At 44.3% G+C, this 27063-nt stretch overlaps 1 protein-coding gene across 1 annotated transcript in view; it reads right to left on the reverse strand.

Annotated features, from left to right (window-relative positions):
• The window catches only part of IARS1 (isoleucyl-tRNA synthetase 1), a 645156-nt gene that overhangs the window by 513269 nt on the left and 104824 nt on the right, over positions 1-27063 (reverse strand). Inside the window, exons 6-7 of the mRNA XM_085624880.1 lie at positions 19324-19441; positions 17102-17249 (exon numbers count right to left, since the gene is read on the reverse strand). Of these exons, the coding sequence (XP_085481006.1) occupies positions 17102-17249; positions 19324-19441 (266 nt within the window). The remainder of the gene's footprint in view (positions 1-17101; positions 17250-19323; positions 19442-27063) is intronic.

Genomic DNA, 27063 nt, shown 5'->3' on the forward strand with positions numbered 1-27063 from the left:
TAACTTTCATAGATTCCCATGCTTGAATCAGAGTAGCTAGCAGTTATGAGCACATTTTCTGAACCTTGATTCCATATTTATCCATTATTAATAATTAAAATCGAAAGTTAATGGTCATTAAACACATTTGTAAACATAAGGAAACAAAGAAGAAACCAGTAAATGAACTTCAAAAATGTGCAAAGAGCTTATACAGAATGACGGAATGAGGGTTGAAAGGGAAAGCTCACCACTTAATGAAAGAGGTTCCTCACGTCTGCCTGGCACACAGCTGTGTCACTCTGCGTTGAAAAATCCAGGCAGTAATGTCTTGTAAATGTATGAGTACTGCTCCAGGTCGCTGCTCTGCAGCTCTCCCGGATAGGAACTCCGGCAAAGAGGGCTGTCGAAGAAGAAACCACCATCGTGGAGTGAGCACAGACCCGCCCTTCAAGGGGCTTGCCCGCTGCTCGGTGACAATACTGGATAGCGCTGGTAATCCAACGAGCAATCCCCTGCTTGGAAAGGAGGAAACCCTTACGAGGGGCGCTGAAAGCCACAAAGAGCTGAGGTGACTTCCTGAAGTCCTTACTACGTTGAAGATAAAATGTTAAGCACCTCTGAATGTCCAGTGAGTGCAGTGCTTTTTCTGCCGGAGTAGTAGGTTGAGGGAAAAACGTTTTGAGTATGACCGGCTCATTCAAATGAAAGTCTGAAGGTACCTTCGGAATGAACTTTGGGTTGGTACGAAGTATCACTGTCCCCTTTTTAAATTGTAGGAAAGGTTACTGAATGGTGAGTGCCTGTAATTCACCTACTCTCCTAGCCGACGTTAAGGCTGGCAGAAGAGCCACCTTCCAGGAGAGAAATTTAAAGTCCGCCCAATGAATAGGCTCAAGGGGATGCTTCATGAGCTGGGTGAGAACCAAATTTAGGTGCCAAAGAGGAGGCGGAAGCTGGACTGGAGGGAAGACTCTAAAAAGGCCCTTGAGAAACTGTTTAATGATCCTTGCTGACTAGAGGGAAGGACCAGAAGACGTGCATCTAAAGCGAGAGATGACGGCAAGATGAACTTTGATGGAGGAGTGAGCCAGCCCTGCTTTCGCTAACGAAAGGATGTAAGGAAGAACTTCATATGGTGCAGAAGAAAGAGGATGAATGCCCTTCCTTCTGGCACCAAAGGCAGAAATGCTTCCACTTTAGCCGGTATGTTTTGTTGGTACTTGGGGCTTGTGTCTGAGAAAGTATGTCTCTACATTCTGCCGAAAAGGTCAAACCAAGAAATTCTCGGTGCTCAGGAGCCATGCCGATAACTGCAGGGATCGAGGATCCGGGTGCCAGACTTGGCCCTGTCCATTGTCAGCAGCGAAGGAATCGGTTGTAAAGGAAGTGGACGTTCCAGAGAGAGAAGATGCAGCTCTGTGAACCACAATTGGCGCTATCAAAATCATCTCTCAAGGTTCCACCTTGAGCTTCCTGAGAAGTCTGGGGATCAGCGGAATGGGGGGAAAAGCATAAACAAAGGCGCCTGACCAGGCCATCGAAAGCGCATTCCCCAATGATCCCGGACGGTGAAGCCTGCTTGCGTAGAATTGGCATTTCTTGTTCTCTGGCATGCCAAAGAGGTCTACGGACGGCCTGCCCCATAGGCGAAACACCTACTCCAGAGTGGACTGGTCCAGTTCCCATTTGTAGCTGACCGATTTCAGTCTGCTCAGCGTGCCCGCCGTCTCGTTGAGAACGCCCGGAAGATGTACCGCTTATAGTGATATCCCATACTGGATCGCCCATTCCCAGATCGTCTGAGCTTCTTTTGATGAAAGACGAGACTTAGTGCCACCCTCTTTGTTTATGTAATGCTTGGCCGTCGTGTTGTCCGTTTGTACCAGCACCACAGACTGCTCTATCCGCGGGAGGAAAGCTTGCAAGGCCAGGCGAATCGTTCTGAGCTCCAACAGATTGATATGTAGAAGATGATGTTGGGGTAGCCAACGGCCGCTTACGCGAAGGTCTTGCAAGACCGCTCCCCAGCCCTCCAGCGAGGCGTCCATAGTTATTATTTGAGGGGCTGGGTCAACCCTGAAGGAGAGACCCTGCAAAATGTTTTCCTCGTTCACCCACCATGATGCGGTCTCCCTCATAGACGCGGTAACAAAGATCTTGTCTTCGAAGGACCCGTCCACTTGGCGCCACCGCAAGTCTAGCTCCTCCTGGAGCGGGCGCATCCGCAACCTGCAGTAAGGAATTAGAGGAATGCAGGAAGAAATGGACCCTAGGAGGGACTTGTAGAGGCGAACTGAAAGTGACTGCCTTTTTATAAGTAGACTGGTCATGACCATCAGCTTTTCTTGTCGCTCCAGGGTCGGAAAAGCTTTGTTGAGGGACGTGTCCAGAATGGCTCCCAGGAACTGGGCTGTTCCGGATGGGCACAGAGTCGACTTTTCTGTGTTGAGAGTAAGGCCCAGATTGTCTGCCGCGTTCTTGGAAGAAGCCTTTAGCAACCAGTCGTCCAGGTAAGGGAAAAACTGAAACTGCTGCTTTCGTAGAAAAGCTGCCACGGGAGCTAGTACTTTTGTAAAGATCCACGGAGCAGACCTGAGTCCAAATGGCAGGACCTTGAACTGAAAGTGGCTCTTGGCTACTGTGAAGCGAAGGAACTTCCTGTGGGCTGGATGGATGGGTACATGAAAGTATGCGTCCTCTAGATCCAATGTGGCCATGTAATCTCCTGCATTGAGGAGTCGAAGGATGTCCTGCAAGGAAACCATTCGAAATGATTGTTTGATGAGATAGGTGTTGATCTCCCTCAGATCTATAATAGGGCGCCACTTCTCTAAGGTCTTCCAAACCAGGAAGAACTGAGAGTAGAAAACCTCTCCCCGCTGAGAGAGAGGAATTGGCTCTATCGCCCCTTTCAGGAGCATTTTATGGACTTCCAAAGGTAGAAGAAGAAGATGTTTTGACTCGGTGGCGCGAGGAGGCTTGGATGGCAGTGGATGGACAAACTCCAGAGTATGGCCGTATTGAATGATGTTCAGAACCCAACGATACGATGTTACTTGCCGCCAGTCGTGGAAGTAAAGTGAGATTCTGCTTACCACTGGTGTTACAAGAGGAGAAGGGACAGTAGGTAGAGCCAGCAAGCCGCTATTGACGCTTAGAGGAGTCCTTCCATTGGCGTCCTTGTCGTCCTCTGTTGTTCGATCGAGAGAAAGAAGATGATTGACCCTGCCGCTTGTTATATTGCGGGCGGTAGGATTGGGAGGCTGATGCATATGAAGAATATCGCTGTTGCTGGTATCCTCCTCTGTAGGTAGGAAGGCCTCTGACTCTGGCCCCACGAAAGGGGCCTTGCGGTATTGCAGAGTCCCTAAGGATTTTGCGTTATCTGTGTCTTTCTTAATATCTTGGAACGCATCTTCAATATGCTTCCCAAAGAGTGCCTCACCATCGAAGGGAAGATCCAAGATTTTGTTTTGGACCTTTGGACGAAACCATGTAGCTCGAAGCCAGCCTTGGCGATGAAGGGGGGAACGCAGTTGTTGCAATGTCCATTGCACAGTCAATGACTTCAGAATAAGTTTTCTCTCCCTCTTGAAAAATCTTTTTTGCCTCCACTCTCGCATCTTCCAGCAATTGATCCAGATAGGGTGAAAGGTCGCACCACATCTGATGATCGCAGCGACCCAGTATTGCTAAGGCGTTTGCGGCCCTGACCATCAGGCTGGACATGGAGGAAAACCTCTTGCTGGCCTTATCGAGGCGTCTGCCCTCTTAATCTGGAGATGTCGTGAGGGGAGCTGAAGGATTTTTAGACTTTCTTTGGGCTGCCTGGGAGATGACCGAGTTCGGTTTAGGCTGACTGACCAGGCAGGCCGGGCTATCCTCAGGAGCCTTATATTTCTTTTCGAGGCGAGGCAGTACTGGAATTACCGTGGCTGGATTTCTCATAACCTTTAGACCTTCGTCCCAGACATGACCCACTATAGGAGTGATCCAAACTGATTTTCTGTAAGGCTCTTTAAAGTCATAAAGGAAGCATTCGGACTACACCATGGGCATGGGCAGTTCGAACCTCTTGGCAGCCCTTTCCATCAAATTATGGAAACCCCCTGTGTCTCCAGGGAGAGAAACCACTGGCGCTGGAGAAGGCGAAGCTGGATCAGGAATAATATAGTCATTCCACTCCGTGTCTGGATCTGGAAGCGCAACGTTGCCCTGGTACTCATCAGATGCATCATCCTGGATGAGAGGGACGATTGGCGGTGTATCTGAAGCCACGGGCAGTGGTGGTGGTGGTGACAATTGAAGGGTAGAAGTCAGTGCATGAGGAACAGCTGTAACTGGCACCACCGGAGCCGGAGATTGTGTTGGGAATCTCAGTCTATAGTCCGAAAGAATGAATTGTAAGTCCGTTAGTAGGGAGGAAGGCATAGAGACCATCTGCTGCTGGTAGACCTCTTGATAACCTAAGGGAGGATCATACTGCTGCTCCTCCACATATTCTTCCTCAGAGTCTGTGTGTTGGCACTTGACGTTTAACTGAGACGGGCTATTTGAATACCCATACGGCCCGTCATCTTCCTCAGATCCCTCCTCTTCAAGGAGGAGTGCAGGTGGTAGAGGTGTCACCCTCCTGGGGGAAGTCATTTCAGGGGTAATCTGGCGCGTCCTGATTGTAACTGCAATTATTTCCCCTCGTCGACGGGGTAATCAACGATGATGTTAGGGTCGTCGAAGAAGACATGAACGGAACCGTCGTCGAGGTCACCACTGCAACGGATGCTGCGATCGTCGTGGTAGACGTAGTTGCCGCCATCACTGCCGCCGTCGACATTCTCGTCGACGTTGAAGTCATCGACGCCATTGTCGACGACAGAGTTGACATCACCGTGGAACCTACAATGGGCGTCGATGCCATCGGCGCTGAACCATGCAGCGTAGGCGAAGATGAGGAAATAACCGTTGACGAGCCCGTTGACGGAGCCGGAAGTGAAAGAGACGAGGACTTAGACTGTACCTTGGAAGTCTTTGTCGACTGAGTCGTTGACTGGGTCGTCGATGAACGAATTTTCTTCAGAGACTTGCCATCAGAAGAGACAGATGAGGGCTTTTTGAAGGCCTTTGGGGTTGCAGGAGGAGACGATGGAGGAACTGAGCTGGATTTCCTCTCTGATGACATGCCTGCTGATAGTCCTTCTCTCTCCATTACACCTTGGTGAGGAGATTTGCTAGGACTACGCCTTTCAGACCTATGAGAGATCTGTTTCAAGCTTTACTGGGACGGTCCTTAGAAGATGAAGTGGAAGACCTACCCCTTTATCCCAGACCACCTAGAAGATGAAGCAGAGGAGGCATCATCACTATCACTTGAAACTGGCTTCTTCCTTGATTTAAGCTTCTGGAGCCAGGTCAAGAGACGCCCCCTCATGTTCTCACAAAGTCTTTGTTGAGAAGGTGCGGCATATTTTACAGTCTGCTGCCTTATGGTCTGGGTACAGACAGTAAATGCAATCCTTGTGCTTGTCCTCCACATAAAGCCTCTTCTTAGCACAGGTTGCACATGCTTTAAAGAGGGCTTTCTTCGCTTTGTCAGACATATTGACACTTAGTTCAAGCAGATCTTGTAGAAAAACAGGTGAAAAAACTTGAGGAAAAAGGCTAACTGAGTAGAGGTCAGTGGAGACTCCCTTGCACAACGTGCGGTAGAAAATCTGAGGTTCTGAGGTTCTCTCAGGAAGGTTCTAGAGGGTGAGGCTAATCTGATTGGTTGTTCATTTTATTTAGTCTCTTTTACAAAAAGAGGTGGATATGTAACAAAACTAGAGTGGTCCTAGGCCTAGTTTCTTTTTTTGTAATGGTTTCTATTGCTATTTTATGTATATCGGGGACTCCCATCTCGACGACGGTGAATGATTCGAGCATGGGAATCAATGAAAGTTCCAATACTGGAGAAAACAACCTTCTACCCTCCTCAACATGGCATCTGCTGACAGGTACACAACAAATCTTCAATGGGCATTAATAAGCCTCTGTAACCAAGACAATTAACCCCCACCTCCTTACCCACAATATTGGTTTTGTTTTCAAGCCTCAACATACCCTGTTAGCCAATGTTTTTCAATTGGTTTTAGTACCTATTGAGTCTTGAAATTCATGTATCCTAAAGACATGCATTTACGTATTCGTCCACCTTTTCAAGATGAAAGTGTGGGTGATGTACTTGAACAGAGTGTGGGATGAAGAGCTGGCTGATATTCATTCATTACCAAGATTACAACTGTAATCTAAGTAGCTATAGTAACTGTGTCTGCATAGTGAAAATGAACCCTCAAGCACTACCTCCCTGGTGCTGCGCACGTCCATTGGACTTCACCAGGGAGGGCACAAATTAATGGTCCGGTGCATCGCACACGAGTTTCCTTTTTTAAAAATTTTTACTGGGGGAGATGCGGAAGGCTTTCCGCGTCTTCCCCCGCCACATACCCCCGCCCATCTGTGGCGACAGTGCGCCGCGAGGCGCTCTGACGTCACTGATTTAACCAACGGAGACGAGGACAGCAGCAGGTAAGGCCGCGCTAGACTCCAATGGGGAATTCTGGCTGGAAACAGCCTCCCCAGCTTTCAGGGAGGACTCGTTTGAAAGGGGAGAGTCTCGCCTTTCAAACGAGGCCTTCCTGAAAGGGATTCCTGGCCGTGGATCGCAACCCCACTAGGCACCAGGGATGTCTTTGGGGGGGTCGGCATTCGTGGTGATGGGTCCCCCCGCCCCCCCTTTAGGGTACATTTATTAAATAATTTACCTGGCTTTCCCTGGGGGTGCGATCGCCCCCCAATTTTTTTTTAAAAAATACTTTTTTTTTTTTTTAAATGGCGGTGATATTGGCAGGGGTCGGTCCTTCTGCTCAGTGGCTGACCCCCTGTGGGAGCAATTATTTATTTAGATAAATATGGGCATTTCTGTGGGGTCCACAATCGGCTCCCAGGGGAGCCATAGGCATGCACATAACAAAGTGCATATAATGTAAAGAGGTTAGTGGGTTACTGCTTCTGTGCCCTTTTGTTTTTCATGGTTTCATTGGGCTAAACTGTCATACTAATGCTGCATGTAAACTTCAATGGCTATGTTAGAGCTTTATGTTTTTTTGCCCAGTCTTTCATCATCTTAATCTTGTGAAAAGGGTCCATTTGGGTAGAAAATAATTTTCATTATGAAAGAGAACCCCTAACAATCATGGTACGTTTTAAATTCTGGATTTATGCTGTCCCAAAATAAGGACTCAAACTATATTGCATGCCAGTATAGATGGCATGTTACTGCTACACTACACCTTGTCCTGTCTGATGTAGCATTTCCTATAAACTGATGTACGATTGCCTCTGTGCAATGTATATATATTCAGAAACACAAAGGATGCCACACTCCAGAGATTGGTTTCAGAGTTGCTTTATTTTCAAAACGGCTGGTGGTGGTGAAAATAAAGCAACTCTGAAACCTGTCTCTGGAATGCGGCATCCTTTGTGTTTCTGAATTTAAATATCAGGTAAGGATTCTACCCGTTGCTGCCTGCACCAGGTATTGAGCGCGCTGACATTGGGAATTAATTGTTATATATATATATATATATATATATATATATATATATATATATATATATATATATATATATATATTTATTTACAGAGATATTTCTCAGTGCTGGAATTATGAGACTGTGAAAGAACTATAATGAGTCTCTTTGAAGTTACCTGAAAGGCAGTAAAGTGTGGTACTGCTGCAGAGTACAAAAAAGAATTTCTGCTAGATAGAGATATCGGACTTTTGTGTAGTGGCAGTTTTGACGCCATAAAGGGTATGCTGAAACGAACAGATCTGTATTATGTAGACAGCTAAGTGGATTAGTAAAGCCATGCAGTAGAAACACTTTGTAACAGATTAAATGTATGTGAGAGAGGGGCTATGGTGAGATGAGGGGCACGTTTGCAAGGATGGTAATGAGCGCATCAAACAAGGTCATAGTGTGCAATTGTAAAGCACACGTTCACCTGTAGGCATCGTGGCGCCAAAATGATGGTCGCACTGGCTCCCACCAGCGCTAAAAGGCTGCTATGATGGTTATGTGTCAAGGTAAAGTAATACTGTGTCTTTTTTCTCTCTTTCTTAGTCTTTTTAGAGAGCGTACGGATTTCGCAAAGGTAAGGTGACTTCGTCATTATTGACTTAGAAACACTTCACTCACTGACACCCACCTACACTTTAAAACCAACAACCTATCTGCCTTCTACGTAGGATAGTGTTTTAAAAGGATAGTTTAGGCACTAGCAGAGATGGCAGATCGTTGGATGAATGCTGCCCAGGCCCTAAATCTGGTTCTGGAGTCCAGCTCTGAGGCAGGATCAGAGACTAAGACAGCAGATACTGAGACGGCATCTGAGGGAGAGGACAATGGAGCCGAATCTGGGAGTGACTTTTCATGCGGCTCAGTTCCATCCGATGACTCATCGTCCAGCGATTCTGAAGGAGACAATGTCAGTCGTGCTGTCCCTTTGCCAGCACAGTCTGTGCAGCAGGACACCCGTAACAGGTTATAACAACCCAGAGTGCAGGCACGTGCGGCCGCAAGCACAGACTGAGTCATGTCTTGGCAGCCTCCCAATTTAGTTCAGCCCCAAATTCCGCCTTTCACTGGTGACGCTGGATGTAAAGTAGATAGGACAAATTTTTGGCCAATTGACTACTTCCATCTCTTTTTTGGTGTTGACTTCCTAGACGAAATTGTGCAGCAAACAAATCTGCGTGCCGAACAATTTCTGAGGGAGCAAGGAGGCACTCTTGCGCCTCATTCTAGGGCGCGCACGTGGACTCCCACTTCTCTAGGGGAGTTGAAGATATTTTTGAGCCTCACGCTTAAAATGGGGGTAGTGCATAAACCAACCTTGCTATCCTACTGGTCTACTCGCACGGTTTGGTTAACCCCCATCTTCGCACCATACATGAGCAGAGGTAATTTTTTGTTATTGCATCGCATGCTGCATTTCAATGACAATTCTGCTGCATTGCCCCGGGACCATCCAGACCATGACAGGTTGTTCAAAATTCGGCCTGTCATGGAACATTTGTCTGCCAGGTTTCCAGAGGTTTATACTCCTGGAAAGAATATAGCCATTGATGAGTCCTTGATCTTGTATAAGGGGCGGCTGCTGTTTAGGCAGTACATTCCAAGCAAACGTGCTTGCTATGGCACCAAGCTGTACATGCTGTGTGAGAGCTCCACTGGCTATGTGTACAGCTTGAGAGTGTATACAGGGAAGGATACAAGTCTTAACCCTGTAGGTTGCCCTTCCATGCTAGGAGTCACAGGAAGGATCGTATGGGAGCTTGTCCAGCTACTTCTTCACAAAGGATATAACCTTTATGTGGACAATTTCAATACAGGAGTAGAGCTGTTCAGTGAGCTCAACAAAGCTGGCACCGTGGCTTGCGGTACAATTCATTGTCGCCGCAAAGGATTCCTGCAGGAGCTTGTTTGCAAGAAGCTCCAGAAATCCCAGAGCACTGCGTTGCGTTCCATCGAACTGCTCACAGTCAAGTTCTCAGATAGGCGTGACGTGTACGTGCTCACTATAATTCTTGCTGAGAGCACTTCACCTGACACGGTTTGGGGTCAGATGGCCGAAATCCACAAGCCCACCTGTATACTTGATTACAACAAGTACATGGGCGGAGTGGACAAGAACGACCAGGTTCTTCAGCCATACAATGGTCATAAAACTCGCACTTGGTATAAGAAACTGTCACCCAGGCCCTAGTCAGCAGCAGACTCGACTACGGAAACGCCCTCTACGCCGGCGCCCTGACCAAGCTCATCAACAGACTGCAAAGAATCCAGAATGCCTCTGCACGCCTGATCCTCGACGTCCCGCGCCGCAACAACATCACCCCCCACCTCAGGAACCTGCACCGGCTCCCTGTCGACAAAAGAATCTCCTTCAAGCTCCTGATCCACGCACACAAGGCACTCCACAAGACCGGCCCAGCCTACCTCAACAGTCGACTCTTCTTCTACGTACCCAACAGGAAACTCCGCTCCCCAGACCTCTCCCTGGCAACCGTCCCACACATCCGTAGAACCACAGCCGGAGGCAGATCCTTCTCCCACCGCGCCGCCACAACCTGGAACACCCTCCCCCTCATCCTACAACAAACCGAAGACCTTCTAACCTTCAGGAGACAACTCAAGACCTGGCTGTTCGACCAGTAGCAACAGCACCCCCCTCTCCCCACCCTCAGCTCCTTGAAACCCTTGCGGGTATGTAGTGCGCTCTACAAATTATTTGATTGATTGATTTACGCACCTGATCCAGATGGCAACATACAATGCGTATGTTGTTTATCGTGAGACCACCACAGGAAGACTCATGTCTTTCCTTGACTTTCAGTTGTCTGTGATTGAAAGTCCTACTGCTTCAGAAGCAGAAGCCTCCTCATGTGTTCTGGAGGACATGGCAAGGCTGCAGGAGCGACACTTTGCAGATAAAATTCCTGCAACACCTAAAAAAGGAGCGACCATGTCGTCGTTGTAAAGTGTGCTCGATGCAGCGAAAGAGGCAGGAGACTCGTGTTTACTGTCCCCAGTGCCCAAGTAAGCCTGCCTTCTGTTTTCCTACTTGCTTTATGTTGTATCACACTAAAGCAAAATACTGGGAAATTGACTGAGGAGGAGCTGCCAATAGGTTAACCTTTCAATTGGTGTGAATGGTTACCTACTCTCTGTGGGCCACTCCTTCACTACACAAGCAGCTGCAGGATATTTCTTCCTCTACTTCATGAAATCCTGGACTTCAACACCTTTATCTGCTTTCAGAACGTGGTAGTTGTTCTGTTCGCCAATTGACAAGTACATTATAGTCCCCACGCTGCACATACTGGTGGACAGAACATATGCCACGTTGTCATGGAGCACCCGTGTTTCACATTCAACCGTTCTTTGTAGTTTATGATGTTCTCTTTAGGAAGCTTTTGAAAATTTCCAGCATGTTTGCCTTAGTTTCAAAGGTAGATATGCTTGCTCAGCTCGAGAAATGTTTTTGCGTCATACTCGGGCACCCCCCAACTTGCATCCACAAATTGGAAGGAGTTGGATAGAGCATTGTGAGAGCATTGATAGCTCGTAACAGAAATGTTCACTCAAGCTTCAAGTAGCAAGAGATGGAAGGCATTAGTATAGGGTCTCTTAACAATTGGACATGGTTAGGCAGGACTCTGAGGACAGACACACGAACGGGTTAGAACAGCTTACGGTAGGTACGCTTTCCTAGGAATATTGCAAAGGTAGAAGGCATATAGTAAAGGTAGTATAGATACACGTCCGGACTTCTTCACCCATGGATTCAAATCCATTGCTGCCACACTCACACTGAATTTACTGTAGTACTTATGGGTCAATGCTGCTTGCCATGTTCATCCTCCGTTAGAACTTAGTAGATGGTCAGTTTGCTGTATGATAAGTGCATTACAGTCAATGCACATAACGGTGGATTGGACATATGCTACGTTGTCACGGACTACCCTCGTTTCACATTCATCCGTTCATAGTTTATGATGTTGTCTTTTGAAGATCTCCAGCATGTTTGCCTTAGTTTCAAAGGTAGATATGCTTGCTCAGCTCGAGAAATGTTTTTGCGGCATACTCGATCACCCCCCAACTTGCATCCACAAACTGGAAGGAGTTGGATTTAGCATAGTTAGTGCACTAAAGGTGCATGAAAGACAGGTCTTCCTGAGCCTCATGTGGCTGTCATGGAAGCAATTAGTATAGGTTCACTGGGCATGCGTTCGGTAACGTTCTGGAAGAAGTAGGTGAAGACTTGACAGGTAGTAAAATATAGTCAAAGTCATTATGTCTTGTGGCATATGAATGTGATGGGCCCTTGCATGGTAGCAGTATGTTTGTGTGAGGGCAAGTTATATGGTTGTTTGGGCCCGTGGCTGGCAGTATGGAAGTCGTGTGTGTGGTGTGCGAATGGCATGTGAATGGACCATAAAGTGGTTGGTGCCGTGATGTGGCTTTATGGCTCCCCTTCAGAAGGCTTAGCTTCAATATTTTTATACTTTGATAAGTATTTGTGCTTTGAAGCCAGCGTTTCTGGAGGTGCTAAAACCAACCAGTGTAAGTGGTGGATTAGCTTTATCAAATTAGTGTGAGATTTATATTTGTGTCGGTTTAATGGCCTTTTGGAAGATATTTTTTTATCAAAATGGGTAGCAGGTGACTTTCTGCCCTAGCTCAGTCGTCACCTAAGCAAACCTTTACATTTTTGAGTACTAGACAAAGGGGGAAGTACAAGGGTGAATGACTTGCTTGGCTCTCATTGCTTTTTTTTTACCCAATATGCCCTGCTGGCCTCATATTTAGTTGGAAAAAATCACTTTTTCCACACATTTTTGTGTGGGAAAGTTGTGGCATCACCGGGCCGACACGAATTTCCTACCACCTAGCGTTCCCCCAGGTCTCCCGATAAAAATGGTGCCTCACTCGTGTGGGAGGCCCTAGTACCAGCGATAGGCAAGGGCCCAAAACGTATTGAGGAGACATCAAAATTGCCTATCAAAAAACAACCTTGTTTTGCGAGGGGGTCACCTCGGTTTTTGGCCCCGTGCTCGGCGGCCAGCTAGAGAAACCTATCAAACCCACACATTTCTGAAAACTAGAAACCCGGGTGGTTCCAGGGAGGTATGGCTTGCGTGGATCCCCCAACGTTTTCTTACCCAGAATCCCCTGCAAACCTCAAATTAAGCTGAAGAAAATCACTTTTTCCACACATTTTTGTGTGGGAAAGTTGTGGCATCGCCGGGCAGACACGCATTTCCTACCACCCAGTGTTCCCCAAGGTCTCCCGATAAAAATGGTGCCTCACTCGTGTGGGAGGCCCAAGTAACCGCGACAGGCTACGGCCCAAAACGTATTGAGGCGACATTAAAATTGCCTATCACAAAACAACATAGTTTTGAAAAGGGGGTCACCTCGGTTTTTGGCCTCATGGTCGGAGGCCAGCTAGGGAAACCTATCAAACCCACACATTTCTGAAAACTAGACACCCGGGTGGTTCCAGGGAGGTATGGCTTGCATGGATTCCCCAACGTTTTCTTACTCGGAATCCCCTGCAATACTTCAAACTTAGCTGAAAAAAAATCACTTTTTCCACACATTTTTGTGTGGGAAAGTTGTGGTATCGCCGGGCAGACACGAATTTCCTACCACCCAGCGTTCCCCAAGGTTTCCCAATAAAAATGGTGCCTCACTTTTGTGGGAGGCCCAAGTACCCGCGACAGGAAACGGCCCAAAACATTTTGTGATAGCCAATTTTGAAGTCGCCTCAATAAGTTTTGAGCCCTACCCTGTCGCGGGTACTTGGGCCTCCGACACGAGTGAGGCACCATTTTTATCGGGAGACCTTGGGGAACACTGGGTGGTAGGAAATGCGTGTCTGTAAACACATATTTACATTTAGGTAAAAAAAAAAAAAAATGTCATGATTCAATTTGGCATCCTAGTACCTTACAAATAAAGTACACATGAAAATTAAAACATGGGACAAAAAAACAAGATATTTGATTAACATCTATAATAGGCCAAACCCAGCCACAAAAGAATCCCTAGTAGTTAAACAGCTTGATTCTTTTTTAAATTTACTAGAGCCCAGGGCATTGGTAATCGTAGGGGGCGACCTGAACGGCACTTTGAACCATTGGTGGATTTTGAGGATCTCTTCGAAGAGGAAGACATAGCAAATGACATTCCTGCTCTTGAAAGTAGTTCGACAGTGCCCTGCTCAATAGCCGCCGCACAAATTATGAAATTGACAACAGGGCGTGCAATGGTCGTTGACCCTCTGACAGACCAAACATTTTTACCTTTAGTAGGGCTAATTGCAAGAGTAATATAGATTTATTGGTATCAATTGAGTTTTGGCCAAATGTACTTGATTTGAAAATAGACCCTAGAAATGATAGTGACCACCGTCCCTTACATCTGACATTAGCAATGGATCATTTTATTGATTTTAACGAGAACAACGAAGATAGTAACAACTCAACTGATGGCATCTTTGTCAGCAATAATCGTAGAGCTGTAAAGTGGCCATATATATTAGGAGATATCCAAGCTATGACGCAGATATATGACACCTTTGCAGACGTCGTCTCCCTGCACATGGATTCACCAGCAGTTGAGTCTCCGATATTGGCAGCACATTATGCATTGATAGAAGCCTTAGCTCCGATCGGGAGTAGAATATTTAAAGATCGTAGTGGGAGAGACCCTAAGATAAGAGATAACCCATGGTACAACAAAGAGTGTCGGGAGACAAAAGCCGATCTTATATTGGCACTTAAAACAAATGACATAATGGGCATTAGGGAGAAAAGATCTAACTACAAACATACTCTTGCTCATGCAAAAAAAACATGGGACGACAATATCTGGACGGATCTAATTAGTGCAGCTAAGTCTAAGGACCAAGTAGGCTTTTGGCGCCTAATTACAAAGGGCAACAAGACTGGTAGGAATACTAAGGATCTTTATCTCGATGCTAAAACTTGGGAGGACCATTTTTCCAGCCTTTATGCGGCTGCTCAAAATGAAGAAATCTCTGTAAGTGCAGTTTCTGCAGCTAATTATAATATTAATGATCTCCATTTTAGTTTGGAAGAAACATTAATGGCAATTAACGCAGTTAAGCCAGGGAAAGCGCCCGGCCCCGATAAAATCCCTGGGGATATGTTAAAGCATGACAGTAGTGTTTGGGGGCCATACATGAATCGCTTATGCAACGCAATTGCATCTGGCTCGCCCATACCTGAATCATGGAAAGGGGCAGAGATCATACCGATTTTTAAGAAGGGCAATCGTTATGACCCCGCAAACTATCGACCCATAAGTTTAATCGATATTTTACAACAAAAAAAATCCTAGGCATATTTTAATGAGATTAAACGACTGGCTCAAAGAGAACAGTGTGCTTTCTAAATTCCTAGAGGGATTCAGATCCAAAATAAGCACAATCGACCAGGTTATTAGATTTATTTGTCTATGCTGGAAATATATTACTTTAAAAAAGGGCCATTTGTATATTGCTTTTGTAGACCTTAGGGCCGCTTTCGACCTCATTCCACAGAACTTACTTTGGGAATCATTGAAATCTCAAGGATTACCGGATGAATTACTCGTACAAATAAAAAGACTACACAAGGACAACTATGCCAAAGTAAGATGGGGCCCGAGGGGCGAACTCACTAAGGCAATCCCGGTTAAAAGGGGCGTGCGCCAGGGGTGTGTACTGGCACCCACTCTTTTTTCATTATATGTTAATGACATTCCAAAACATTTGCTCGGGTGTAAAAATGATTTCCCAAAATGGGAGGGGGGGACCTGGTGCCAGCACTCTTTTTTGCTGACGACACAATATTAATATCACAAACCCCCAAAGGTCTACAAAGCTTATTGGACTCTTAACACAACTTGTAAAACGAAGAGCCTTGAAATAAATGCCAGCAAAACGAAATACATGGCAATAAACCCTCATAAGTCTTTTAGAAAGAATTTAGTAATTAATAATCAAAAACTAGAATATGTCCAATCTTTTAACTATCTGGGTATAACTTTGGACACAAAGTTGTCTTGGAAGCCTCAACTAGAAAAAAATAAGATCACTCTGCTTCAGAACACATTGCCCATAATAAAGAAACATGGAAGTAGTATCTCAAAGGCGGTGTCTCCCGCCCTAGAGGTTTTTAAACACAGAGCTCAATCAGCTTCTCTTTATGGGGCAGAAATATGGGGGTCTACTTGTAAAAAGAGTTTTGAACTAGAAGAGAATACATTTTTTAGAAGATTGCTAAGCCTGCCTGTACGAACACCCCTAATTCCGATGGTTTTGGATCTAAATATTAAATGAACAGACCATTATGCAATATTAAGACCTTTAGTATATTGGGTGTGGGTCTGGTCAACCTCAGAATTGACATATTATAAGGAAGGTCTAGAGGAGATTCTAAGCTTTGACCAGAGCAAGAATATTTTGTGGCTTAAACACGTTTCTTCTTGGTTTGAGAAACTGGGCCTGTACTAATTTTGGGAGTATCCGACACATTTAACATCATTATCTAGGGCACTACTAAAATCAACATTTTGGGCTTGCATGCAAAACAAAGTGCTTTATACCAGGGACAATGGTTCACTAACAATTACGTTTTTTCTATTCAAAGAGGTAGCCAGCTTTGAGTCTTTTTTAGATGAAGTTCGTCCACAACTGGCCAAATCCTTATATATGAAGTTTAGATACGGAGTGCTACGAACTAATACGAATATGCTGAACTGGGCTACAAATGAAAATGGAAACAGTAATGAATGTTGTGAACTATGCCAAAATATGTCCAAGGAAAATGATCTGCACATACTATTCTCCTGCCCGGCCTATGTCAAACCGAGGAACAAATGGATTAAACCCATTTGTCGTAACATGAATACTAGACATTACCTAGAGGCAAGACGAATACTGAAAACCGATACTTCACAAGAAATTGTTTTTAGTGTGAGCAGATTCTTGTTTAATTTAAGTCTCATAAGGGCAAAAGCAGGGTTAAAATGGTAAGGCCTAATAATTTAAGAATATGTACTCTCACTCTAATGACTTAATTAATTTATGCACATGCACTTTAGGTTTATTGGTGCTATAAGGAAATTCAAGCACCCGTCTTATTTCAAAGTATTGTAATCTGTGTTAATCATGTGAGAATATCATCTAGTTATAATGGATTTTGAGCCCACAGGGAGTAATGGTCACTAATCTCTAATTGATTATGTAAATGAATTTTAGAAATTTTACTATGCCTAGTTTTAATTATTTATATATTTTATAATATTACTTTTGCGGCCAGGAAATGGAATTTTTATATTTTGAACGATAGTCCTTCACATGATGAAATATCACTAAATATAGGCGAAGCTGCTATACTTGTATATTCGTACTTAAACAATTGTAAAAAAAAAAATTTTATGATGCATCTGTTATGGTTTTATGTGAACCAAAATAACGATATATTGAATTGAAGTACACATACCTCTCAGTTTTACATACTGCAAGTCTGGATTCACGCAAAGAGCAAGGTTACTGGGCAAGGTCCAAGGAGTGGTGGTCCATGCAACCATGGAGACATTTTCATCTTCATCAAGGGGAAATGTTACAATCACAGAGGGATCTTGGACATCCTTGAAGTGAAATAGAAAATAGACATTACTTAACTTGAGACATTACCCCCAACAACTGCTGCAGGTACAATTTATGATTTGTTAATTATGAGACATAAGGTGACAAATGGCATTTTAAGGGGGTGAACATTCTTGCGTAAGGTAGATGACCCCGATTCTACCATGTTTTCCTTGCTATTTGCAACCTTATGAAGGTCTTGGACACTTGTTCCCTGCCCTGGATGAACGGTTCAGAATCAAACACAAAAGAGGAACAGGTGCCTATGGCCTATCAGAGAGATAGAGCTTAAGTTACATGGGCTCAGCAACAGGAAGAAGACTGTGGATGTATAAAAAAAAACAGACCTCCACAAGCATCACTCAAGCATTTACAGCTGGTTCACACCCGCATCAGTTTTAAGAAAAACCATCCACATAAGTTTGCTTTTCAGCAGAATAGTTCGCAACGCAGTATGGTGAAGCAGGAAATACCAGGCTTCCCTTCTCAAGCCTGGCTAACTCTGGTGAATAGATTAACCATGGCAGTTTCACACAATATGGAGAGTTTAAGGAGAAATCAGGCTTAAAAAGCAGGTACAATCGTCCCAGGGAAAGCAAAAAACACACTGTTAAACCAGCTCTCTTGAGAATATCAGACCCCTTGCAAAACAACCTAAAATGTCCGTCAGCACAATCACCTTTATAATTATATTTTTGAAGTGCTAAGGATGTCTGCCAGTAAACAAGGACTTTGTTTTACATTTTCTCTTGCTCTAAAACATCAGCTATTTTGGATAGGAGTTCTAAGCACAAAACATTTTGATTTTTCAAAAGGGGCAATAGTCAACGCCTCATTTTCATGGAAGAAAATGTCATTTACTTTAAATTAAACAGATGTTTTTCTAAATTGCATCAACACTGAAAGCTTCATGATCATAATTTCTAAATTAGCTCTAAATTGAAACAAAATCCTGGGATCTGTTAAACATAAGATAACGCGTTTCAAGTCTCTACAGTAAAAATAGTTGGGAAAGGAGGATTTTAAAAATATCTATCCTACTTTATTTTATTGTCACACATCATGGAAAATATGGATCATTGAAAGTGTTTCTGCAGATTATGACCACTTCGCCTGTCCTTGACACAACAGGTCCTCATCTGATAGACCCTAAATATTTGTCTGACAATGATGTGTTGGTGGAGGTACGGGCTGCACCCTCCACTCCACAGTCGTGCTGTCGGTGGTTAGTCTGTTGCAGAAGGTGTAAAATAGCGGTCTAGGTGTCAAACGTGGTCAGTCTGTAGTCTACAGGGAAAAGTGGCCATCAACATGTTTTGGCATCACCACCTTGACAAGGCACATACGAGTGTGACATCAACGGGCTTGCAAAGGGTACAAAAGAAATATGTCAGCTCAGAAGGCACCAGCAGCACAAGCAGAAGGGGCATAAACTTCACAGATAATTATAGAGGGCTGTCTGGATCCTCCAGATGTGGACCAGAGCATTGTGGTCTGCACTTGCTTTTAGGCCAGCAACATAAGTTGGGGAGTTTAACACCAACAACGGCTCCGCCATGATAAGGAAGTATTTCTGAGCCGGACGCTCTTTTTTTTTTTTTATCCAATTAAGTTTTGTTTTTTTAATCCATTCAAGAAACTTCCTCAGTTTGATACTTTTTACATTAGGTTTCTTTTCATAACTGCCACTTTTTTCTCTTCTACATCAATACACACAGTTTGTGTGTTAATTTTTATGGCAAGTATCAGCAGGTTTGAATGTAGTGAACATGATTTTTACATACCAATGTTTTGGGAAAAACGTTAAAAAACAAATAGAACATTTCCAAATTGTGGTTTCTAGTAGGTCTTGTAGGAGTCATTTAAACTACTGTGACCTTCTTTTAACTAAAATGGCTACATCTAAGTAGTCCGAGTGTCTGGAATGTCCTATAAACATCAGCAAACTTTCCTATGGTGAGGAATTTGCAGCACTCCCTGTACTTTCTACAATTAGTCAGTCTGACTTCCCATTTAAAATCCATTTCACAGATACTTCACGTTGCCAAGAAGGTATAAAGGGGACACCGGACAAACCTTGTAGTTTTGGTGAGACTCGAAGTTGGACAGAGGGGTGTTGCATGCGGTGGAGAACGGCATAACCTTTACCCCTCGATAAACTAAGCCTTTGTCATACAGCTGTTTGAACACCCACCTAAAGGAAAACAAAAACACTGTTAAGGGGAAAACCTGAGATCAAACATCACTATATCAAAAGGAAAAGGTTTTCATTACGCAAAAACATAAATATGGTATACTAACATTTCTAAACTTTTATGAGAGACTACTAGTTAGTGGCATCATTCAACCCTGACATACTAAGATGATGTCGCTACCCCGTTTTTTGTATACACTACAGAACGCCCCAACCCAGTACCGACTAGTTATTTCAGGGAGATTGAAGGGCTACAAAGGGAGCTGCTCTGGAATGGACGACCCCAAATAGCACTTAAAAAAACTGGTCCTCAACTGGTTTGATGGCGGTATAAGCCTCCCGGATATTAAAAAGTATTACTGAGCTACCCACCTCATTGCAGTCAACCAGGCCACATACCGCTGCCCTCATGACCCAGGATATGCTATGGACAGGTGGCTTCTCCCGGGTGGAAACTATAATAAAGCATTATACACATCCCACAAGAAAATTCCCCTAACTGGCCCAACTAGACACACAGTACAGATCTGGTGTGATGCCCACAAGAGTCTGGGGTGGAGTGGTAAGTTAACCCTGGCCACTCCATTATGGGACTCGGAACGTCTGGGACACTTGAGGACCTCCAAAGGTTTTGATAGATGGGATCTCATTGGCATATCTCGTATAGGAGACCTTTGGGCCGCAGGGGGGGTGGTGGAGTTTCAAAAACTACAACAGCAATACGAGGTAGCAGATACAGAAGCCTTCCACTATTTACAGATCCGCCATGCCCTATATAAGGCTATACCGAAGGGCACGTTGCTCCCAGAATCCTCCCCACTAGAGGATAGGCTCCTCGATGGTTACTTGTCGCAAAAAACTATCTCTCTCACTTATAAGAAGCTGATCAATAACACCCCTGACCCCCTTGGGAGCATTAAAGATTGTTGGGTAAGAGACGGCCTTGAGATTGATGAGGACGAGTGGCGGGAGGCAGTTGCCTCCCCCCCCGAGAAGTGAGTATCTCCGCCAGATTGAGACTTGTCCAACTCAAGATCTTTCATAGGATTTATGTCACAGGGTCTCAATTGGTACGCATGGGGAGGGGGGACGAGGGTGAATGTCGTCGCAGAGGTGGACAAGTGGGCACGTACATGCACATCATATGGGAATGCGACCACATCCAACGGTTATGGCAAGGGATACATAGAACTTTCAGGGAAGTCCTAAATAAACACACACTTCCCGAGGCTAAACGGGTTCTCCTTAACATATGGGAGCCCACAGATCTCAACATCGCGGAGAAAACCTGGGTAACACTGGGCCTCACTGCCGCGAAACGGGATATTACACAAAAATGGGGGTCGGATGTCGCACCTACATTGTTAACATGGAAAAAGACCCTAGACTGGTCCATGTTTAGAGAGAAAACAGTATATATTGCACGGGGATGTCCAAAGAAGTGGACCTCAATCTGTGGCAAATGGAATGCATATAGGGGGATATTTGTTTGGCTCCTTTGATGCCGACAGAAGATGAGACACTATCCACTTGAGTCCGAACCATAGCTCTGTCTTGTTCTTATAGGCCCACTTTCAATACTTTGTATCTCTTATGTGATGAAAGCTTTGTAATTCGCTAATGCAATGCCCATGTTTTGTAATAAAAAGATATAAAAAAAAATAATAATAAACCCTGACATACTACCACAAGCGGAAGTAACCTATCAACATCATGCCATGGGAGATAGCAGCCATCCCTTGTAGCAATGCTAAAGCAGATAGTGAGTGGGCTTCTGATGCTGTTACTCTAACAGAGTTATAATGCATGCTTTCCAGTGACGCCAACACATCAAGAAAGCATGCTTTCCTGTGATATGTCAGAGAGAGCGCATTCATACATGGAAACAGATTGCAAGATTGCTATGACAAGAAAGAGGTACTGTGGCCATTATTTAATCATCAGTAATTAATCTCGCCTAAAAAACACACAAAAAACTGAAACCATTTCCTTCTGAAAAACTAGAACAAAGTCCCCAGTAAGTGACAAATTAGCAATTCTGATTGTATTTTCTTTAAAAATATAGGTCTTTGAAAAAGTATGTGCTCTCAAAACATATGGCTAAAGTCCAATGATACCTGCGCGCACCAAGTGACTTCCTTTACATGCTTCATTAACACTGAGGAGAGCATAAATCACTTCGGATTTAAGATAGGGCATTACAACAGCCATTATCTTAAGAAACATAAAATCAGCTACACTGTTTGCCATTGACCTTGGACATTTGGTATGAAATTGAGGGTTTCAGTCTATCACGATGGTTTATGATTCAGTTCATAATTTCCCTAAAAATGTAAAGGACATGAAAAAGTTCTTCCTCGAGGATGCTCTCTGACACAGCCACTGCCCTACTTATGAAAACATAGGGCACTGTAATATTGGAGCAGATACTGACAAAGCCGCCCTCATACAAAAGTGCACTACACAGCCAGAACAGGGAAATCATTTACATACAAAATGGAGGCACAGGTTTGAATTGTTCTAAAGAAGATGTAAATATGGGTTTAAAAGGTATCCCCAAGACCAACAAAAAATGAATTCATAAATTAGAATGGTTTATCAAACATATTCACAATTTAGATTAATCAACGGGCTGCACAAAGAAAGCCACATGGCGTACACACGTTCCTTTTATTAAACCAATTTACATCTACTTACAACTTACTTAAGCATTTACAACAATTTTTTCGTTCCCTTTTAAGTGTTGGATTCTTTTTACGGTTCACATTCACTGAGAAAATGCTACAAATGTCCATGTCGCCACTAAAATTACCACTGTCAAACAGAGGAAGAAGACTGACCCCCTACAAAACACATAATTAATGACAGAAAATCTAAAAATTTTATGCTATAGGTACTATTTACTTGGACCACTGAGGACAAAATCTATTAAACATTGGACATGAAATCTACTTTTATTTTGGATGTAGATGAAGGTAGCTAAATCTCTAACAGACGAGGGTGAGGAATTTCACATTTAATTATTGGCTTACACATAACAAGCATTGGCATAGCCAATAGCTCTCAGCTTTGGGACCTTATAAGTGTTTAGCCATGCAGCATATTATGCATTACATTATATTAGCTATTAAAGACATTAAAGACATCAAAGTTTGCGGAAAATCATCTATGATATACTGGCCCTATTACTACCAGTCATTAATTAAAGTCCTTTGACAGTGTTGGCGCCTCTTCCGTACTAAACCTTTATGGTCATTCTGTCATAAAATAATAAATAAAAAAAGGAAGACAGTGAGCACATCACTTATGAGAAGGAAATAAAAGTAAAGGGTGCGTGCGCCACTCGGAGCCTTTTTTTTTTTTTTTTACTGTGCCATATCTTTAATTAGGTGCTGATTCAATGTGCCCTGCTCATCCCTCCTGGTATTGACTCCCCAAGTAACTTGATTGCAGGACCTCGTTGGTCAATGTTCTATAAAGGAGGCCTTTTTAAAGTGAACCCGAAAGCCCCTCCTACTGTCAATAGCAAAGGAGAGCAAAGAGTGACAGGAAAGTGGTAACAGAGCAAGACAAATGCAGAGACTTAGAGAGCGAAGAGTGACAGGAAAGCAGTCATAGAGCACGACAAATAGTAGAGAAAAGAGTAAGAGAGCAAGAGATTACATGAAACTGGTCACATTAAGTTAAAGAGAGAGAGTAAAAGAAAATGCCAGATGGAAGAAGGAAGTAGGAGCTCAAGGCTGGGGGCCTTCAACAGTGTTTCAGCTGGGTCTGCAAAATGCCTCAGTTGGGGGACGCCCTGGCCCTCATAGTGAAAAGCCAGGAGACAGCAGAATTAAAAAATAAAATAAAAACAACAAAAAAACACAGAGTACAATGTGGGCAGCATGCAGAGAACATTTTAAAACTTTAATCACTGACACCAACAATAAAGCCGATTTTGCAAAATCCTATGTGAAACTAGTACAGCCTTAACTCATTGCTCCATTTAAGAGACAGCTCTGCGGTCTATGTATCAAGAATATGCAGTTTACGTCCCAAACCCGTAAAAACAAAGGGAAATGTCGGGTATGAGACATGCAAGGACGGCTACCGAAGGAATACTTCACAGACGAAGCTTAAAATATTATTGCAACCTGATGAATAGCTCTGGTTGTCAAGGTTCGAAAACATTGTGTATTTTAAAGCATTGTGAATACGATACGCTTCCAATATCTGTACAGCAACAAGTTGTGATAAGCCACCAAGGTCAGAGACCTCACATCAGACAAAACAGCCCAAGATGTGACAACTAACACAAACAAATGGATGACACCGTTACACGTGCTTCAACGCATTAAGTAACAGTAAAACGATAGCACGTTTTTCAACGATCAAATGCACCGGATGAATAGATGTCAAGCGTCTTGCCAGTTTAGTCAGAACCACTCCCTGCGAAGATCCCTGCGGAAATGCCAGAAATTTCAGGAGAAAGACCAAGAGGGTTATTTAAAAACAGCAAGCACACTTAGGGACCACGCGGGAGATCACATCCGGTTCCCCGCGATCAATTCATAAGTGCAGCTGCCCACAAACATGCAGTACAGCTTCAAAGCCCCGTACCTTCTAGGCGCCCGAGGGACTGTGCAGGTGGGTGTGGCTTCCACAAATGTGCTGGCGTACGCAGGTTCCAGAACTTATAAAGAGCAGGGAGGTACATCCATGGAGACTGGTTCTTCCTTCCACTGATTTACGCAATCAAAGTAATGGGGGGGCATCAAAGTGGCTTGTTCGTGCCCACTCACAGCGGCTTCGCTCTGGCTCCAGGGAGCCTGACTTCTTGATGGCGATGGTGGACCGAGGAGACCCCGGGAGCGGAGCGAGGAGGTCAGGCAGAGCAGCGAAGGCTGCAGGAGAAGAGAAAGGAAGCATTGCCGTCTGATTAAGGGAAAGGCTGCCTTTGTGCTCAGAGGGTGGGGGAGCAAAAGACACACAATTGATGGACGGAATACAGAACAAATCAAAACATTCACCCCCAGTCAAGAGATCTGGGTTAAATCCATCATTCTTTTGCTCACCATGTCACCCCAGTTGGTGGGGGAGGGCTCATAACGCGAAGCGGGATGATGAGAAGGCATACCAGCTTCAAGGAACTCGCCACGCCGTGCAAAACAAAAGTAAGGCGCCGCCCACTTCAAGAAAGTTTGTTTACACATGCTACTGGTTGAAAAATGAAAATTGGAAAAGCCTACACACACTACTGTTTAAACAATACACAGTCAGTTGGAAAAATGAAGCTGGCGCCGTGCTGATTCACAAACCGGAGGCAGAACCCCCCAAAAAAAATCATTGTGCACAAAGGAATGTGAATTTTAAAAAAAAGGTGTAAGACCACATGTAGCAGGGGATTTCTACTGGGTGGGTCCAGAATACAAAAAGGCAGGACTAATTAAGCATGCTGACCAAACAAAAGTAGCTATGTATGAAGGGCAGAGACCGGAACAAATGGGAAACATGGAAGGTGCTTCAAGCCACAGTCTAGATTTGGCTTGGTCAAAACTGGGGTGGTGTGGTGAGCAAAAGAATGATGGATTAAACCCAGATCCTTGTGACTGAGGGTGAATGTTTGCATTGTCCAGCATTCCGTCCATCAATGGTTTCTTTTGCATAAGTCGCCCTAAAAGGGAAGGGTATGACCAGATGTGGGTTCCGTGCTCACTACACCACTGGATTCAAGCTAGCCTGGCTGATGAAGGGTGATGCCCTGAAACCGGTCTCAGGATGCTTGTTTCTGGTCCAGTGAGGACCTGGCTTGGCAGTTCGGGCTGGACTGTTCCCGTAAGGAACAGGGTCAAGACTGAATTGCATATAGCTGGGTCTAAACAGGGGTGGTTTGGTGAGCGAAAGAATGATGGATTAAACCCAGTTCCTTGTGACTGGGGGTAAATGTTTGCATTGCCATCATTCCGTCCATCAATTGTTTCTTGTGCATATGTTGCCGTAAGTGGGAAGGGTATGCCCAGACGTGGGTCCCGTGCTCACTACACCACTAGATTCAAGCTAGCCTGGCTGAAGAAGGGTGATGCCCTGAAACCGATCCCAGGATGCTTGTTTCCAGTCCAGTGAGGACCTGGCTTCTTCAGGCTGAACTGTTACCATAAGGAACAGGGTAAAGACTGATTTGCATATGGCTGAGTCCAAACTGGGTTGGTGTGGTGAGCAAAAGGATGATGGATTAAACCCAGATCCTTGTGACTTGGGGTGAATGTTTGAATTGTCCAGCATTCCGCCCATTAATTGTTTCTTTTGCATCCAGTCTAGATTACAGCATGCCTCGCAGAGCAGCGCATCCGCTGGCCAGGCTCGGCCTAAAAAACAGGCTTTCCGATTGTATAGCAAACTCTTGACCTAGAAGCTTAGGACATATCACAGGGCCGTTCGTTAAGTATCCGTATTTTTCAAATACATGCGCTAAATGGTAGAGGGCAGGGTGACATAATGATATACAATTTAAAATGATGAATATCATGGATGAAAAAAGGTGTATTCTTCAATCTGCTTTACATGTCAACAGTGACATATGAATGAAAAGTTGAACTTCACATAGCAGGGTACAATTTTACATCTCTGGGTATATAACAATTGGTAAAAGAAAATCGCAAGCGTGTAAAATACTTCACACCACTAGGTGGTGCCCAAGGCCATAGTTTGGAAAAGTTTAATCATAATCGAATGCATCCAGGAAGCAAAACAGAGAGGGCAGAGTTTCATACGAATGCTTTAATGTTGAAGAATACAAGTAATTCATAAGAAAGGAAGATCTATGCAAACGCTAATGCCTGCAAGTGTTTTTTAGGGCGCAAACTGGTGTTCATTTCTGACTTGAAAATGCCATATCGACACAGATTGAATGCATTTTACACAAAATGGCTTCCAGTCTTTTAATTGAACTGCAACAAGTAAATGTTTATTTATTACAGAGTGCAGAATACTTTAGTCTACATCCTAGGGTCTATAGCTCAGCCCGCTGCATAATTACATCCCGTCCCGTGGATACTAATCCCATGACGCAGCGTTCCAAAGACACCAAACGACTGCATTGCAACCGCACCCTTGAGTCACTAACCCAACACACTGCCCTCTACTGGCATTAGCTCGCTACACTACATGTAAAATGAAACCTGCACCCAGTTTGAGCTGGTGTTCGTGTACGCGGCCTGAAAGATAGATAAACTGGATTCTTCCGTAATGCTTGGGTCCACTCGTCAGACTTGTAGGAAGATGGCTTACACAGCACACCTATAAGGGTGCTCGCGCTTTTTTTATGGGCTTTCGCGTGACTATTAGGAACGATACAATCAGCATGCTTTGATCACAAGAATGCTGTTGACGTGTGCGGTGTGTGAGATTCACAATACGCAGACTGACTTAAAACAGCATAAGTAGTGAGCTACCACTAAAGTAGTCAAGCCCTCATTTGCCTTAATATTCGGTATAACCCTTTGCACTGTTCTACCTCTAGCACACCCAAATTCACAGTAAATTGATGTTCACAAACCATGTTCCCACACCCTCACAGCACTTTCAGTTTTGTATTCCTTTCTTTGAATGTATGTTCTATGTACTTGCGTGACCAAGCCCGC

Source organism: Triturus cristatus, chromosome 9 (genome assembly GCF_964204655.1).
Source record: "Triturus cristatus chromosome 9, aTriCri1.1, whole genome shotgun sequence".
Classification (NCBI taxonomy): Eukaryota; Metazoa; Chordata; class Amphibia; order Caudata; family Salamandridae; genus Triturus; species Triturus cristatus.